Below are 19,745 nucleotides of genomic sequence, written 5' to 3' on the forward strand. Positions count from 1 at the left end.
TATGAACCGGGACGCAGAAATGTCACCAACTAAAGACAACTAGGGTTTCAATTCAGTTCAAATGGATCACCTTTGAGTAGGAAAGCTTTCTGTTTAGCTTTCCTACACTAACACTTATGAATTTTTAACTTTCACAGTTCCTGAGAGATCAGAAGAGAACTCAGGTTGCACCATGCCTTATGGCTAGAGGTGTTCGAAAATGGTGTTATATTTTTACTCAGACTATTGTGTTTAGTAAGGCCGTAATCCTATCTTACGCACCAGAAACAAACACCTCTATTAATGGCACAATTCTATTGTGCCTCTGCACTGGCCAGCGCAGACTGTCACAAATGAGCTGTAAAGCATGTTGCTTTATGGAGTTAGTAGTGGCAGCAGGAAGGTCTGCACCATCCCACCAGTGCAGAACCCAGTATGAGCAGAGCAGGTGTCAATATCAAGATTGTACTGCTTCTTGGTGCAGTAACCTGTCTTTTCATTCTGTGTAAAGCACTGGGCTGTATATAAATTACTATTAATAATAATATCTTTTAAAATAAAATTGCTGTTGGATGCTTTTTTTTTTTGCCGATACTAAAAAAAAACAACTCCTATGTTAAACTGAATTTCTAACAGAACAGTTACACCCTGTTGCAGCTAGAGCACTGTTTCTCAAGGTTTGCCCTCCATCATAACACCATTGCTACTTCTGGGTTGGCAGGCCAGATGTGACGCGACAAACACCAATAAGAGGCTCAGGGTGAACAGGAGGGCTTTTTCAAGCATGGAAAAGCATGATTTGGATCTCTGCCCACTGAGCCTCCTACCGCTGTTTGTTGCATCGCGTTCCTGATCTCGGTGGCAGGTGTCCTGGGCCTCCTGCAAGTACCATGAGACACCACCTCAAGTCCCACAGGTAGTACCCGTACCACTGACTGAGAAACAATGAGCTGGAGGGCTAACTCCATATCTCTTCCAGATGCTGCTTCACATCCTTCAGAACAATTCAGTTCCATTTGGAATCTGCTAAATGATAACTGCAGAAGCTTACAGATGAAGAAAAAGTTGTTCATCCTCGTGAAAAAATTAAGTTTGTTCTATGATTAAAAGATTTACTCATTTCTCCCTCCACTCACACATTTCTATATTTTATATATATAACACATTTTAAACAAAACACAGATTGTGGATTCTTCTTTGATACAAATCTCCACTTTGTATCCTAGAGCAGAGCAAGGTTGTGTTGCCTGAATTTTTAAATAGTTTGCAATGCAATAGAAAAAAAAAAATCTGTATTCCCTGCCAGGGATGATCGCAGCAATGTAAGTCATGGCTGAAATGCATATCTGACCCACATTCAATCCAGTCAAGCTCAACACTATTGCCAAATGCCAACTTGACCTCTGATTTCATTAAGGAAGAAGGAGAAGAAAGAGGAGTTTTATCAGCATGTTCTCTTGAGCTCATTGTGCTGTAAGGATCTGGGTAGCCCAACACCATGAACCAACTTAAGAGGCCACAATGCAAACATCTGTATGCACCACATTCTATAGTCAGCAAGTAAAGCATTCTGTTCTGCCCCCATTTGCCCTAAAATCCCAATATTACTTGGGAACAGTGGTACAGTGCAGGATTACTTTCGCTAGCGCAGGGGTGGGACGGGAACTCCATTTGTTTTTAGTATTTTATTCTGCCTTTCTTATAGCGATACAAGGGAATTAATAAAACTCCTAAAAATTATTAGAAAGTTCAATAACAATCAGCCAACAATTAAGAATTTTTTTTGGGGGGGGGGGGGGAGACCACACTCATACAATCTTTCATTGAAACATATCATCACACTTTTCTGTTTAAGTAGATGTTTCTTTCAATAAGGTTGGGCTTCCCATACCAAGGGAATTCTACATTTGGTAACAGAGTGAACCAATAAAGCCCATTCTATGTCCAATAAAGTCCATTCTATGCTCTAGAAGGGAATTCTACAGTTGATAACAGAGTGAACCAACAAAGCCCATTCTATGCCCTAACAAAATTGTTTAATGGCCAATGGAATTTAGTGGAACACCTCCCCAAACACATGAATTGGTGATATTAGGTTCTTGCAGGAAAAATGTTCTTCCTAAGCATGCTGCAATCAGACTGGGCAGGGCATGAACAGTGACACTGACATTTGAAATGACAATCACTAAATAACTAGCACTTTGCATTGGGTATGAAAACGAACAGACTATCAATATAGAAAAGTTAAGCATGTCAGCAATAATGTTGTGCTTACCCTAAAGTGCAGTTTGGCCCTCAAATTTTGGACATAGCCAAACTGTTGAATTTGGATCACCTTCAGGTTTTGGGGATGCCCAAGGATCTCTTCACACTCATTGCATATGACAAAGCTAAAGAACACCACCTACCACCCAAGGTTTGCTGCAAAAATTGTAGATGGAGAAAAGAGAGTTGACACTGTGAACTCCACCATATTGGAGACCAATGACAAGGCTGCGAAAGTCCTCTCCTAGTGCCATGCTGTAAGCATGCTGCCGAACGAGAACAAAGTCAGGCTTGAAGGATCTAGGAGACAGAATCAGAGGATAGTTTTAAAAGTCAGTTGAGTCTTCTTCCCACCCTTTTCTTTCCTTCTTCCTCTGCTTGTTTCCCTGTACTCCATGGCAACATTTCAAATTTCAAGTGTGAGACCAATTACCAGTATTACTCTCTGGAAGACACAATAAATAAAATCCTTCATTGCCTGCAGTAATATAGCTTAAAAGGCCACAAATACATATCTTGCAGTTTCCATTACAGGCAGGCTCACAGAGGAATGATCTGTCTGTAGCACGGACTAACGATAATAAATTACAGAAAGAATGGCGTCTTCCCAGCATTTCTCTTCTGAGAACCTTAGCTGGATCTGGTGTCAGTTTTTGCAATGTGCTGGGCAGATGACAGAGCAAAAGCATTTTTGAATCCCTGGAGCTGAAGATCAATGTAATGACAAGCATACAGGAAGATCACACATGGCATTTGTGAATGCACACATCCATGCATTAAGCACACATGTTTACTTTTAAAATAAATGTTCCCATGTAATTCAACACAAGGCAATCACCCTGCTGTCATTGTCTCTGCAGCTGATAAGCAAGTTCCCTGTTGAGGTTGCCATCTCTATTAACTTAGGTCAGCAGGAACACTTAGGGCACAATCCTAACCAGCTCTACTCAGAAGTAAGTCCTATTTTGTTCAATGGGGCTTACTCTCAGGAAAGTGGGGTTAGGATTGCAACCATAGAGAGATAACCTATGGCTGCTACTCACTCCTCTTTCTTGAAGACTTGCCAAGCTTAAGTTTAAGCATTTTTTAAAAATGATTTCAAGATTTGAATTATCTCTCATTTCAGCTGACTTTCAGTGAAGAGGGTGTGGTATTTTAATATAGGAGCAATGTTTAATATTTTCTATATTATGCTTATTTCAGTTAGGCTGCAATCCTTTGCACACTTTCCTGTGAGTAAGTTCCACTGAATACAAGGAGACTTACTTCCAAGTAGACGTGCATAGGATTGCACTGTTAGCTACACTTTCAGGCTGTGTTTTGCACACTGTATCCACTCAGGGAACACTTTTACTACTGCTGTGTCTCCTGCAGAAACCCTTTGCAGTGAGCATACTTTACAGAAAATGTGGAGCGCTGCTCATGGACATATCAAACTTCACTGTAGCCCTGCACAGACTGACAGCCCAATCCTAGCCATACTTTCCTGGAAGTAAGCCCCATTGACACTGATGGGACTTACTTCTGAGTAGACATGCATAGGATTGGGCGGCCAGACCCCTCTCCTATCCTCTGCCCCCACCAATACAGTCAAAAAAGCATGCACTGTATGGGGGGAGGGTTGGATCAGGAGACTTCAGAGGTGAAAGGGAAATTCCTTTTATCCCTCCATAAGCCTTCCACACCACAATGGGTCTCTTTGGACTTGCACCGGCTCTGCAGCTGAAGCAAATCCAAGGAGAAAAAAGAGACAAGGAGGCTTGTAAGAGGGGATAGGATCTGGCATGCACCATTGCTGAAGTCCCCAGTACAAACATCACACTTTAAAACTCATTTGGCAGTCCTGTAAAAATCACTCTTCTCTTTGCTTCAGCCTCTATGATTGCTATATAAGAATGTTGCTACAGTACAGACCTATCTGACAGGGCTGCTGTAAGGGTTATTGAGACAATGTGGCCCAGTTCAGATGATAAGCTAACCCATAGTTCCCAACTCTTACTAGCCCACAGACCACTGAGGCGACAATTGGAATCGTTGTGGACCACATGCAACCCCCCCGCCCCCTGAACACAAAAATAGAATTAAATTTGTAATAATTCGAGATTTATTAGAGTTTTATTAGATGTATTATTTACAGAGAAGATTTGTGGGTTGCTGCTTTTGTTGCCAGCCAGCTGTGGGCGGTCCATTCTTCATCCTCTCTGGTGGTCTGTTGGGAAACATCTTCAGAGTGAGTGCTCCCTCATGGACTACCAGAGAGAGTGGTGAATGGACAGCTCACAGCAGCAGCCAACACTTCAGTGACAGATGCAGCTGCGGGTGGGCCGTTCTCTCCCCACTCTGGTGGTTCACGGGGGATCACTGGCTCTGCGAGACATGGGAAGTGATCAAAGGCAATCTATTTTTATCTGAGACCTCTCAGACCACTTCTCAGGGTCTCACAGACTACCCGTGTACAGGTTGGGTACCAGTGCTCTAACCATGTCTGAGAACAATAGGGGGCAAGCCATGGGCTCTCCGCTATTTAGACAGCTCCAGTTTGCTTTTGTATTTTTCTCTTGAAACAGATCACCATGAACGTTGTTGCCACAGCAAAACCTGAAGCTCTACAATCATTGCTACTATGGCTTACGTTATTACCTCAACCTGGCCTACATTTGAAGCACTCTGAACACTTGAAATCCATTATATTCTGATTCTTACAGCACATTTAAAAGCAAATGAGGGCTGTCTGTGCCTATTCAATCAGTTGTGGGACTTGACAATCAAGAAGAAAGCCATAGCTTGAAAGGTCTTAAAGGGGATAGGACTTGCCACATGGCCTCTTCTGCCCTATCTAGTGTCAGCTGGTCAAACAGATTCTACCAGGTGCCAAGTTCAGCTGACCAGTGTGTTTTGACTAAAGAGGTATTTTGGAACAGAACTGTTTTCTCAGCGCTCAGCGCTGTTTTCTCAATGCAAACTAGGCAAAATGAATAATTTGGCAATAAGATGCGACAGGCTGCTGTTTGCTGTGGTATTAATGACTTCCTTAGGCAAAGTTCTGAGGCACCAGGCCAGCACATGAGTGACTTCAGCTACCTGACACGTACAATTATCCCCACAGGAATGTGCTCCTGCAGGTATAACTGTGCTAATATAAAACAGCAGTTCTGACCTTGTGTTGCATTCCTTGGATGTCAATGATGCTGTTGTGGCATCACGGACAGCCGTTCACAGGGCTTGTACAAACATCTGACGTTACTCCGGCGCTTTGTTCTTAGCCTCCTACGCATCAGTGATCTTGGATTTCATAGCTAATTGTCTGCTCCATGGCAGTTTCTGGAAGTTACCCCAGGGCAAGAGAAATGTCACCCGGGGAGAAGCCAGAAATCTCCTACGGGATACAGGGGTAGCTGTGCAGGCTCTACTGCATTGCTGCACAGGGTTTGGGTACCATTGGGCTGCCTGTGCGCTTTGGCTAGAACTAGAATATTACAGTACCTGTTAAAAACAAAAAAAGAAACCCAAGACTGTATCAAGGTCAGACACTTAGGGGTCCACAACTTAAACCTCCGTGGCCACTTTAATTAAAAAAAAACAACACAATGAAAAGCTCGTCTTTGTGAGATCTCCTGTGTCAAGATCTCCCTGCACCTCCCGGCCATTGCATCATACAGAAAAAACACCCACCCTCCCTTGGCTGTCTTCCCCCTTCCCTTAAGTGGCCAGAGATTGAGGCTCTCAGACTGGGGCACTGCAACTTCCCAGTTTGAGAACCTCAGGCCTATGAGGTAAGTTAGAATGAGAAGTAGTACCTGACCCAAAGTCATAGACTGAACTTCACAGCTGGACAAAGATTTAAATCCACATTTTAGCAGACAGCCTATAATTCTATCAACTATCATCACCATAGCGGTTTTCATGCAGAGCCTCATTACATTATTTTTTACAGAGTCCATTTAAGACTGTAATGGGAAAAAAATGTTAAAATTAAGTGGAGGCTTGGTAAGCAAAAAGGAAAAAAAAAAAAAAACATTTCCCAAGGTCAAGTGGAAGTCCTGGAACTGTGTGATAGTACAACAGAGTAGAACCAGTCCCAAAAAATGCTAACCTTTTTTCCCCCCCTTAAAACCAGACTCAATAAAAGGCCATGATGAAAGGATGCAAATTAAGATAAGAATAATACATGATCAGAAACTAAACAAGTTTAAATGAGACTTTCATTTTTCTTGTGATTTAACTAATTATCAAAAACCTACGTCCTGATGGATGATAACTCCTTCTGATAAGGAATTTGAACGAGCCATGGAAGGTATTAATATCTCTAGTATTTCCCTACCCTTGCCCGGTAACAGTAATTTCTGATTTTTTGGCAGCTGCCTCCACTCCAAATGTTTCCTCAATAACTGTCAGCATCTTTCTCACACATCGGCTGGAAGCCAGCTGCTGAGGAGTTAAAGAGGGACATTATTCATCCAGAAGATAAGCAAACCCCCAATGAGAGTAACCCACCCATCCCAGAGCAGCTGTTGAATAGCAGCAACTGGAGAGGAGGCTGGAAAAAAACTGGGAGAAAAAGAGCGATCTTTATTCTTATATCTTTTTATTTAAATTGGTGCCGGTGACAGCATTAAGTGAAAGTAATTTGTATAATGGAATAATTTCTCAACCTTAATATATCATACAGTCTAGGATATTTATGGTCAGATCCCATGAGCCATGATGTTGTGTTGTCAAATAAATGGGGTGAAATGGCTGCTGTGTCATAACTAGTAATGTAGCACTGGCATTTAGCCAGCCCACAACATTGCAAAATGAGTAGGCATTTACATATAAGCAATCCCCACCACTGCCAGTTGCAGTATTAAGGAAAGTGCTTGGGGTGGGCACATCCTGAATCAGGGCCTCCAACAGCTGGTCTCCAGCACCATCAGCATTCTTTCATCTGCAAGCCTGCCAGACTGAGCTGCATAAGCCAAGTGTACCCTTCAGGCTGCAAGACCAGCATGAATATACTGTAGTCAGTTGACAACAGCCATCAGATCCTACATTCACTTAACCTGAATTCTGAGCTAGTTTCTCAGTGTGAGCAAATTACCGATAGGAGTAATCACAGCAGACTGTTCTCACTTCTGCCTTGCCTTCATCTCTGCCCCAACATGCAAAACATTTGTACAGCACAGAAACTGAGCAAAGACGGGGCTATATGTAGAATGCAAGACTGGAATCTGGAGCCATACGATCACCACTGACATGACACCGTGGCAGCTTTGTATGATGCTTTACATGTCCACTTAAAAATAAAATGCGAACACAACAAAAAATGTTTGCCAACAGGCATTAAGCATGTACATTAGAGACCATTATTGTGATGATCAGGCCTGGGCTATGGGGCAGCCCTAACTGAATGTAGAATGTGTTGAGGATGTGGTCATCAGCTCAGGGTTCCTGAAGTCAGTGAATCCAATTAATTCCTAACTAGGACTGGGTTGGTGTGTAGAGGAATTTACAACAGTGGACCAGAGTTCCACTGTCATGAAATGGCTGCAGACAAATGTGCAGAGCCATTTTCCAAGTGCTGTTGCAAGAGACAGCAGTGCTGGAGGAGCGCTGGGGTAGCCCTTTGCCCCCATTGGTGATGGTAAGCCAGTGGTGGATGGGTGGGTGGAACAGGGAGGAATATGGGTAGAACAGGGAAGAGATCTGAACCTCTGGGGAGATGAAAAGGATGGGCAGAGGGAGGGTATTGGTGGCAATGGCTTCAAAGATATCCTGACCAGCATTTCACCCCTGAAACTTCTCCTTCCCTCTAACTGAACTTGTGCCAGCAGAAGTGCTGCTGCAGGTCTGAGTAGACCCATCGGAAATCATGCGGGAGTGGAGATGGGTACTTCCCTGCTCCCACATGGTCTCCAGCTGCAGCAGAGCCTGTGCTGCTGCCACTGCACCCTGCAGGCATAATTTAGTGACGATTGGGCTGTTAAGACAGAGAAGCTACAAAGCATGAAGCAAGTAAATTCAACTGCTCTATTGATCAGTCAGAAGCAGAGAGCCAGGCTCCTAGTATTTATAGTACACCTGGCCAGTCCAGTGGCTAATCCCTTCTGCATCAGAAGATACAGTCTGAACACACACAGTCCACAGTAGCTCAGTAGCTTAGTGTTACGTATGCAGGATCGAAATTCTGCATAACTGATCGGCTCAGACTGATTACTGGCCAGTCGGGTGAGGGATCGAAATCCTACCATCCGATTGGCCCTCTATTTAATGTTTCATCTGTGCCAATCATGGGAAGTCTGGGCGAAGCTAAAGGGTATAAAAGCCAGGGGTGTTTGCATAGATTCATTCAGATTCATTGCCAGGTCCTGTTCTGAAGATGGAATAAAAGTACTGAGCTGTTATCTCTATGCCTTCTTTTATTCGCATGGACTCACTATATAACAGCTAGGTTCCAGCCTCATTCCCTGAGGTGCTTGGTTTAAGCCCCAAAGTTGCCAGCAGCAGCACAATGTCAATTGTATACTTGATGGGAGAACCTAGGATTACCACCATGTAGCCTGTAAAAAAGAACTCTATGTGTACTTGGCAGCAGTAGTATTAAAATGACATTGCAGGAGTCAGGCTGCAAATATATTAGCAAAACAGTTTTGTTCCACCTGCCAAACATAAAATACTGCAATAGTTACACTAGCACATGCTATTCTATGTGCCATTGTGACTAACAATTTCTATTGAATAGGAGTGTCAGTATAAGAATACAGACCACTAATGTCTACCTTGATTTATCCCTGGCTGTGTAGCACAGCAGTCAATGGGCTATTCAACATTTCAGTCAATCTAGTGCTTAAGAAAAATTTTACAAACTGTTAGAAATGCACTGGAAAGTCATCTAGAGCCAACCTTTGCGTCACCTGAAATACATTTAATCAAATGCTAAAATCTGTTGAAAATGTATGATTTAAGCTGTCTGACACTGCACAACATATTCTGACAATCGCAAGACAAGATATATGCTATTATTCTTTTTTCAGTACCATTTCTTGAAGGTAAATATTTTCCAGATTAGTGCCTTCAGTCTTGCAGGGGGGAAAAAAAGCAGTGGGAGTGGAAGTTTGCATCAACAGGAGTTTTTCCACAAACTTGAACTGGGAATCTCACTTTCAGCAGTTTGTTGCAGAATCATTTATTTTTATCGATTTAAAAGTGTGTAACTCATCACATATGACTGTGTAGGTAACAATATAATTAAACATTAAGGGCCTAATCCTAAACAGTATTACCAGCTTATGGCTGGCGCACACTGTCGCAAACATGCTGTAAAGCATGTTTGGGTGCAATCCTAACCTGCACAGGAACAGGCAAGCCAGGAGACTTGTGCTGTATCCAGCGCAGGATTGTGGCCAGAAGCGGCTCAGCCAGAGGTAAGGGGAAACGTTTCCCCATAACCCTGAGTAAGGGCTGCTGGCCACAATGGGCCTCTGGAGGTGGCACAAGTCCAAGGAGAGCGGAGTGGCTTAAAGTCACTCCGTTCTTCCTGGGAACGGGGGTTGGGATCCGGCATAACTGCCAGATTCCAGCCCCGCCTCCCGCTCCCCGCCTGCCCGCCCCCAGGGCCACTCATTGCCCACTCTTCCCCCCCCCCAGGAATACCTCCCTCCCTCCTCCTCCCTGCCCCCCCCATGCCTACCTTTTTTGCTTGTGTCGGCGCAGGCGGGCTGACACAAGTGGCTATGGGGAAGCCGTATGGGGAAGCAGAGGCTTATGTCAGCCTCTGCAGGCCGGTGCTTCACAGAGCGCCGGCCTGGCTTCCCCTCAAAGAGGTGCAAACGTGCTTTTCAGCACGTTTGTGACACTCCTAGGACGGCCCAAGGAACTTGGACTGGGATAGGGCACAGTTTGGATTGCGCCCTTTTTGAAGCCCCAGCGCCAGCAGAGTGCTGGGGCTAGCTCAGCATCAGCCGCTGCTGGGCTAGCACCAGCAGAGCACTGGTGTTCCACCATTTGATGGCTGAGCAGACTGCCAGGTGCCGGAAAGGTAGGTAGAGGCGTTCCAGGGAGGGGAGAGGCAGGGGCAGGGTGGGGAGAGGGCAGGGAGAAGGCATGCCGGGGGAAGGGAGCAGGGAGGGAGGCTGCTACCCCAACACGGAGGCTCTTGATTCTAAGGCGAACCTTGGGTTGCTGTAGAATCAAGTAACCCCATTGTGGGGCTACTCGCCTTACCCAGGGGAAGAGAACAAAGACCTGAGGAGCTGCCAACGCTGCCGCTTAGTGGTTAGGATGCATCGGCAGTCATTTTGGCGCCGCTACAGCCCTGCACACCAGGATTGGGCTGCCCAGGAATATCAATTTCAAATATATCAATAATATAATAACACATACATTATCAACTAGCAGCAGCAAAGCAACATGTTAAACACACACACACACACACACACACACACACACACACAGAGAGAGAGAGAGAGAGAGAGAGAGAGAGAGAAAGCAAGCATGAATTTGTCATAAAGCTACATATTTAGGCCAGTGAAGCTGGGATTCCATTGCAAGAGGTCACAACCCTGTCAAAAAAAACACAGTAGGTCTGACCAACCAGAAACAATAGGAAAGTCACTTTTAATTAAAGGATGAATAGGTTTATAATGAAGAAACAGAACAACCCTTTGACCTCTGTACAGTTTTGACTGATAGGGGAATTTAGCCAACTATCAGGGTAATGTTTTTAGATAAAAGAGCTGAAATACAGACAGAAACCACAGCATTAAACCACTCCCTGCCTAGCTATAGCTAGGGGATTTACTCTTCACTAGTCAGAATTGCTTCCACAGGGTTGACCCATTGCCCTGTTGTCCCCTCTTCACTAGGCAGGGAAATCTGATGTTAATCCAAAAAGACAATTACTTTTCTGTTTCTCTCTGTGTTGATAGAGTAAGATTTTCAGGGTCTTGCAGAAGATTCTCTTTGGATGATAACTGAGCTAAAGACATGCTCATACCTGGTTCCATTCATACTGTGGCTTTAGTAGGATGAGCTAGAAACTTCTACAGTTCATGCTAACCTGCAAAACATTCTGACTTTTTTTAAGGAATTAATTTCATCCACGACTCTCCCTGTAAACCTTTCTGGATCCCAGCCTCTATCAACATTAAAAACATTTCAGTTAGCACAGGAGTTTTCAGTAATGGAATTGAACCAATGGGTTGGACCATTGGTTCATCTAGTTCAGTATTCAGTGACTGGCAGCAGCAATCTAGGACTTCAAGCAGCGGTCTTATCTTTCCCAGTTCTTTTTGGAACTGCCAGGGACTGAACATGGGATCCTTTGCAATCAAAGTTCCTACTCCACTACCTAGCTTTTACCCCTCTCTGTTATGATATTAAGAGCCTTTGAAAACTGTTGGAGCCAATGGTTTGCATCTATGAAGCTCTAGTTCCACACCTTGGCAGCAATTTCATTTACTGGAGCTTAGACAGCAAGACTGCAATATATGGTTTCCTGTTATTTATATGTGACAGCGAAAAGACGGCTTTTTCAGTGCACTGCTTTTCACAAAAACAGGATGTACACCAATGTAGCTCCACTGTCTAGCAGTTTTTAGAAGTAGGCTGCCCCAGAGTGCCAGATGCAAGGGAGTGGCACCAGGATGCAGGTATCTTGTCATGTGCTCCCTGAGGCATTTGGTGGGCCACTGTGAGATACAGGAAGCTGGACTAGATGGGCTTTGGCTTGATCTAGCAGGGCTCTTCTCATGTTCTTATGTCCAAAGATTCAATTAGTCTTATTGACAAAGTCCTAGCAGGCCTTTTTGGACGTAGAAAAAAAAATCTTCATCCTCCAGGTGTATGCAGTTAGTATGACAGATGCATGCCTTGAGTAGTAACACCCTGCATTTTCCAGTGTTTCTGTCTACTCTTGACTTGCTTTGGGTTGTAGAGCGAGGAGCATTTGTATGCTACAATGGGATTTGTGGGTTGGAGCCCCACACTGGAGTATTGAATAGAAATCTGTTTGCTTCCTCCACACAGATTAATTTGAATACTATGGGAATGCATTTCTTCTTGACTAAACTTAAGAAAGAGAGGAGGAGGAATTAGGGAGCCTTTCCAATAGACCCATTAAAAGCATGCTTTCATGCCAATGGTTCAAAGCATGTGTATCTTTTCTCTCACCCCCACCCCCGTCCAATATCTCCTACATTACTCCAAGCGTGGTAACGCAAGATGGTCATGCTGAGTTTCCCAAGGGCCAAATTGACACATGTGTTGAACAAATGTTGCATGTTTGTAGCAGTATGTCACAGCAGATATATGTCAAAACGCAAGCCCTGGGCCACACAGGCAAGGATGTCATCCTGAACACACACCTACACACTCATTATCAGCCTCATCTGTGACCTAACTAAGGCAAAGTAATTTAAATTCAGTCTTCCTTACTTCACTGAGAATGACTAATAGAAACTGGATTAAATACAAATACTTTGTGCTGGGCTCTGAACTGGACGGCTAGATATGCTGCTCAACGCACACAGCAAAAAGGCCCACACGTTATTATAATGAGAACGTCACCAAATGAGCTCTAATTTTAGACATTTGCTTCAAAAGTAGGACATTTGATGGGGCTGAAGAAACCACAAAAATAATACAGTACTCACTTCAAGGTGGGGGGAATGGTGAGGACTGGGTGGAACAGGGTGAGAGGAAGGTCCGTGTGGCAATAACTGGCCCACCTCACCCCAGCACTGCCTGTTCTAGTGGCTGTCAGCTGGTGTTGCATCTTTTTAGATTGTGAGCCCTTTTGGGACAGGGAGCCATTTAGTTATTTGATTTTTCTCTGTAAACCGCTTTGTGAACTTTTAGTTGAAAAGCGGTATATAAATACTGTTTAATATTAATAATAATAATAATAATAATAATAATAATAATAATAATAATAATAATAATAATAATAATAATAATAATAATGGGGGTGGCCAGATTGGGCCCAGAAGGGGGACAGGATTGGTGGCCCAGGCATGCGCTGTATCTTATCCCCCTTCCAGAGCTTGATCCACCAATGCGGATCAATGTGGACTTAAGCCATTGATATCACTGGCGCAGGTTCAAGTTGATACATAGTGGTGGCTGGAGCTTTCCCTGTGAGATGCAGCGTACCGTGCACTGGCTCCACTGCATGTGTGTGGAGGAATTTAGGTAGGATTGGACTTAACTTGGCCTGTTAACTTATGTTTGGATTTGCAAAAGCTGAAGGTTGATGTTTCATCTTATTTTTAACATCCAAAGCTAGCTAGCATTGATTCTGACTAGATCTTATTTGGGTATAGGTTGATTTATTTTATGTTGTAAACCACTTTGTGAATTACTCTGGTTGAAAAGTGATATATAAGTATTCTTAATAACAACATTTTCTACAGTGTAAATGGACCAAACTCTGTGCTTAGTTGTAAATATATTAAGAAAATATGTAGATCAGTGGTTCTCACACATTTAGCACTGGGACAAACTTTTTAGAATAAGAATCTGTCAGGGCCCACCAGAAGTGACGTCCTGTCCAGAAGTGACATCATCAAGCAGGAAAATTTTTAACAATTCTAGGTTACAATCCTACCCACACTTACCTAGGAGTAAGTCCCACTTACTACTTTGTTAGAAGGATATACACAGTAGCTTGTTAAAAGTACAGGTCTGTAACATTTCCCCAAATGCAGTCACATACCATGGGAGTATCAAGTCTAATATATTAAAAATAAAATATTGAAATGAATGGGGACCCACCTGAAATTGACTTGCGACCCACCCTAGTGGGTCCCAACCCACAGTTTGAGAAACACTGATGTAGATAATGCAATACAATATTAAATCACAAAGCCTGGTATTTAAATTTTAAATATTAAATCACAAAGTATTCTGCCTGGTATTTAAATTTCTTTCATCCCATTGTTTTGCTCTCCTCACCCCCCACCCACAAGTAGAGGAAAGTTAGGGTAGCTTTTACTATACTAGATTATTCTCCTTTGGAGGTTCATGGGAAACTTATGCAGGTGCTTCTGTACAAAGTATTTAGTGTGGAATTGCCAACCTTTGATCATTTTTTTTTAATAGGTCATTTTTTTTATAGGACAATGTCATCAAATTGTTATTCCCCTATGCTTTCTCCATGTTTCTTCTCTCTCTTCTGAGACCACAGAAATTCTTTAGGAAAGAATAGAACTGCAGCACAATCACTGCAGTACAGATTATTCTCATCACTATGTTTTCAGCTAGAACACCCCTGGTGGTGTCTGGCTAATTACTTCCTCTTTTTTTACTGCTGGAGCAAATTCTCTTGCTTATGCGTGTGCATGTTGGGGAGCAGGGTGATTAACGCCAGTTTCTTCTCTTCAATGAGCAAACTACTACTCATTGTTTTAATGGAAGGTTCTGTAGTCTGTATAAGTGCAATTTCCTGGTTTTGCAATTGTGATAATAACAAAGCAAAGAAACTACAATTACATAGAAGAATGAACTCTGGCAAATCTTTGCCATTGAAAGCACACAGGTATCTCTAGCTTTCCAGTGCTGACCCTTATCATAGACGTCAACCTTTATCATAGCATATCGTAATCCAGTTACACTTGCAGCTAACCCCCCCCCCACTAGTGGTACCATATGCCTGAGAACATAGCAACAACTTGTCATTGCAAGCGAGGTTCCCTGCCCATGCCATAAAGTGCTTTTCCCTTCTATATCAGCAGTATTTAAGTATATATCTCACACACACACACACACACACACACACACACACACACACACACACAGAGGCAGTGCTGATGAGAGAGGGAAGAAGCCAAGGATGGGCACTCAACTCAAAATGACTGTTTTTGACAACTTGAGTTGACTTGAGTCATGGATGTCACTGACTCTGACTCCACTGGTAACTCAGGGCCAGTGACTTGGAAAAGAGTCATGACTTGAATAGACTAAAGTCCCTATTTAGAGTCTTGTGTGCATGTGTGCGTGCGTGTGTGCGCGTGCATGCTATTGCAAGCAGCATTTGCCATTTGTGTGCTTTAAGCCATTTCTGCCCAACATGGCATATATGCAACAGGGATCAAATGTGGGCTGGGCAGAAATGGATTAAGCATGTCTGCGGCTCTTCTTTAGGCTTCCATTCCAGTATTCCCAGATCAAATGCAATCTCTCTCTGTCTTCCCCAGGAATCACCTTATGCCTGTGCCCTGTTGCTTGACAGTTTTGAGCCCTCCCCCCATGGAGAGGTTCATAGTGGTTCTTCATAGAGGTTCATAGAGGTTCATAGAGGTTCTTGGGCCATTAGCATTCATTAACCCTCTTGTGTCCACTCCAGACAAACTGGCAATAAGCATTGCCTTAACCTAGCACTATGTTTATTCACATCCAATCTCAATTTCACAACAATATAGTGTTGTATGGAACCATAATTATAATTGCACCTTCAGCTAACTGTGGGAGTGTAATGTCTCAGCAATGCTAAAGGATCCTACTGCTAAAGTAACCATGGTATTTGCAATTATTTATTTGCGTCTCTACAAGTAAAGAGCTTACAAAATGAATAATTTGCAAAAGAGAATGCTAGAAAAAATTGTAAAAGTTTTGCAAACTAAAAAAATTACAAAATAGCGAGTATTAGATGATAGTAGTACCAAGCACATTAGCAATGCTAATCCAAAAACAGTATCAGTTCACTTTCCAACCCTTCCCAAATCAGTGAGCTCAGATCAGACCCCAAACCCAAATCACTCCATCCATCATTCTCAGGTGGGTGTTACTCCCAATTCATTCTTGGTGGCTTGGATAATGAAATGTCTTTTTGCCTCTAGTTGCCCATGATAGCCTTTTATTGTCCCCATCAGTCAGTGGTGGTATGGGAGATGCTCCCTCACAGTGTAATTCCACACAACTGCATGTGAATGCTACTACCATGAGGTCAGGGTCAGCTGCATGGCTGCTTCCCACACAATCAGTGATCAAGTATGCTCTGTGCAGCAATCAAATGGTGAAGAATCATGTAATGAACCTCCTCTCTCCCACCCAAGCACTTATGTCAGTCATATGCATTCCACAGCTGAATGGGATTTTACCACATCATTGGGTGGCCTTGGACATTACTATCTCTCAGCCAAAGTTTCCCGTCTCTAAAATGGGTATAGTTGTCTAATAATTCTACACAAGATTTTGGAAAGAAGTATATATTATATATTGATCACTACCATTCTTAATGGGTACCTGTTTGGACCAGGCCAAGCCTTCAGAGAGTTCTACGTTATCCCACTTTAAAAAAAACAAAAAACAACCATCCAAATAGATGGCAGTAAGAACCCAAACTAGACATGACATTAATCATGTCATTCTGGCTTTAACTACAGTATTCATTTTTTTAAAAATGTTAGTAGTCGCCACAGGGGCCCTGATTCCAGGCAGGACTGAGGCATGAGCTGATGTTACCTCGATCTTTTTCCCCACACTGTAGTTCCAATCTACAGTAGGCAGTTCTTTGCCCTACAAGGAAAGCTTCAATTGGAGTGAAAGGTTGCTTCCCTCCCAGGAAAGGTAGCAGTCAAGCGGACTCCTGGTCCAGATCAGGACCTTGCCTGGGGCAAAAGATAAAATATCCCCTTTCCAGAGTTATCCTGTTCTGAATCACTGTGGTTCAGCTGCCATTACATTAAAAACCAACAATACATCCACACGTCTAGTTTGGCTCTTACTTGCAAGACAAACTAAGATTTCTCACCTGACCACTTTGGTGCCATTCCTTATGACCTGCATGTCGACCATACACCCAGCAGTTGCATATGCAGCTAAGTTAAGCTCTGAAAACTCTGCCTAGAATCAGAGAATAAAAGAACAGAGGGTTACTTGATAACAACAGAAAGCACACAGAATGCACTGACCTCTTTGCAGATTTTTCTTCCCAATGGAATGTTTGTCTCAATAAGATTTCCACAAGGCAGCAGCAATCTAATTAGTCCCGATTTGCAGGGGAAACACTCAAGACATGTTTATGGTCCAGTATTAATGCAGCTTGATGACTCTCAATTAGGCTTATTGCAATAATAAATAAAAGAATTAAAAGTGGTCAGGATCAAATCCCAAGGGGATGTCACCTGAATAGCGCCTAAATTCCTACTTAATGTGGAATTATGTCTGAAATCTGTTTGCTGTGCCATTGACCTTACATTAGAGATTTGTGGTTGTCTTAATGGCCAAAAGCCTCCAGTACAATAATAGGGTAGAAGAGGGATCCATTGAAAAGGGATATTGATTTTAGGGCTTACTAAAGCTAGATAGTTTCGTATAGGTAGTTATAGTTTAGTAACTGTTTACACTGCAATCCTAAACTGCACTTGGGACAGTGCAAGTCCCTTGTGCTGGCCCAGGAGGGTTGCAAACATGCCATAAAGCACATTAGTGCCTCCTCATGAGCAATCTATGGGAAGGCCACACCTGGAGTATTGTGTCCAGTTCTGGTCGCCGCATCTCAAAAAAGACATAGTGGAAATGGAAAAGGTGCAAAAGAGAGCGACTAAGATGATTACGGGGCTGGGGCACCTTCCTTATGAGGAAAGGCTACGGTGTTTAGGCCTCTTCAGCCTAGAAAAGAGACGCCTTTTCAAGCCATGATGTGTATGCACAACCTCCTGATTTTAGAAATGGGTTATGTCAGAATGCCAGATGCAAGGGAGGGCACCAGGATGAGGTCTCTTGTTATCTGGTGTGCTCCCTGGGGCATTTGGTGGGCCGTTGTGAGATACAGGAAGCTGGACTAGATGGGCCTATGGCCTGATCCAGTGGGGCTGTTCTTATGTTCTTATGCTGCACTGGTGCAGCACACTAAGGCTGAATCCTGCCTCTGTGAGGGCTTGTGGGGTGAGCTCGCGGGGCAAGCCTCCCTGCCTGGGGTGGGTGAGGAGGAGGCGGGAGGGAGGCATTTCTGGGTTGGGAGAGGGCAAGTGGTGGGCGGTTCCAGGGGTGGGCGGGTGAGGGGAGGGCAGGCGGGGCTGGATCCAGTAGTTATGCTGGATCCCAACCCCCATTCTCGAGGAGTTTGGAGCGGCTTCAAGCCATTCCACTCTCCTCAAACTTGTGCCACGTCAGGAGATGGTGCAGGCTTGAGGAGACCCATAGGGGCCAGGGCACCTTGCCCAGGGGTAAGGAGAAAAGATTCCCCTTGCCTCTGGCTGAGCTGATTCTGGCCCCTATCCTGCGCTGGATATAGCACAAGCCTTTTGGCTTGCCTGTTCTAGCGCAGGATAGGATTGCACCCTTCTAGGTCCCAATCCTATCCAATTTTCCAGGCCGTGCCAATGGGTGTGTGCTGCATCCTGTGGCAGGGAGGCAGTCATGGAGGCCTCCTGAAGGCAAGGTAACATTTGTTCCCTTATCTCAGGGCTGCATTGTGGCTGCATAGGTGCTGGAAATTTGGATAGGATTGAGCCCTTAGTCATTTAAAATCTTTTATTTTTAAGTGTGACCACAAGAAATGGTTCAGAGAGGGAGGATACAAGAAAAAAATGTAAATCATTGCGGAGGGAAGGAGATGAACAGAAGATTCAAGGGTGACTTCAGAACACCATTGTGAGTTTCCTGACGCTCCAGAGATCTTCTGCCTAACCTTGATTTATAGGACCTCCTCTCTCTCTTCATGGCTTTGCACCAAAAATGGCAAAACTGTCATTATACCCACCTGATTTCCCAATAACGAAAACAATGGTTAATTTCTAAAGTGAGAAGAGGCAGGTTCATGCCTGCCTGGAACTCCTTCCAACTAATCACAGACATGTGAGAACATAGTATGTTATTTAGTGACAAGTGAATTGTACTGTACATCTTCTCTAGTAAACCCTTTTATTATTATATGTTCCTACGTTGTAGATCTGAGCTGTGGCATGAAAAGTATGTTGTGAGCCTATGCCAGGATGAGCCTCAGAACTCAAAACTACTTGTGATACAGAAGCAGTTGTAAATGAACGAGAAGTCCTCAGGAACAGTGGTGAACTGCACTATAAATTGAGGAGTCATAAGAACAGTCAGAAACAGAAGAACATAAGAAACATAAGAACAGTCAGAAAGGCAGAGCCAGGCGGAAATGTATGCTTTCATAGCAAATAACGGGGAAAAAAGCCTGACCTATTTTCATGCCAAGTGTGAATTTTGGAGCGTCAGCAAAGAAGCAAAAGGAACAGATCAAAAACTAGCAATCAAGGGAGACAAGAGAGCTCATATGGAGCTGGCAGGAAAGGACAGTGCTTAAGGCTTTCTGTTCCAATATAAATAATCTCTGGGGAGAGAAATGTTTATTTCTTCTTCTCTGCACACACTCTTCCTCTCCCACAGAACCGCCTGTACAACTAGTGAGTAGAAAAATCAAAATGCATTAAAGGAGAAATGAAACAAGGTGCATCTGTCCATACATTTTGGAGATCATTTTGGGATATCCTGAGAATGTGTTTGTGGGTACAGTATCATGTCAAAAAACAATGTGTACTGGCAAAAAACAAAAAACA

At 43.5% G+C, this 19,745-nt stretch overlaps 1 protein-coding gene across 3 annotated transcripts in view; it reads right to left on the bottom strand.

The window, feature by feature from the left end:
- The window catches only part of SYN3 (synapsin III), a 195,992-nt gene that overhangs the window by 158,633 nt on the left and 17,614 nt on the right, over nucleotides 1–19,745 (bottom strand). For 2 of the 3 annotated variants that reach the window (XM_066633384.1, XM_066633385.1), the window contains exons 3-4: nucleotides 16,973–17,064; nucleotides 2,388–2,544 (exon numbers count right to left, since the gene is read on the bottom strand). In XM_066633384.1, the coding sequence (XP_066489481.1) occupies nucleotides 2,388–2,544; nucleotides 16,973–17,064 (249 nt within the window). Of the gene's footprint in view, nucleotides 1–2,387; nucleotides 2,545–3,955; nucleotides 3,959–16,972; nucleotides 17,065–19,745 lie in introns of all 3 variants that reach the window. The other variant, XM_066633386.1, reaches the window with a different exon arrangement.

The sequence above is a fragment of the Tiliqua scincoides genome, chromosome 7 (assembly GCF_035046505.1).
Source record: "Tiliqua scincoides isolate rTilSci1 chromosome 7, rTilSci1.hap2, whole genome shotgun sequence".
Classification (NCBI taxonomy): domain Eukaryota; kingdom Metazoa; phylum Chordata; class Lepidosauria; order Squamata; family Scincidae; genus Tiliqua; species Tiliqua scincoides.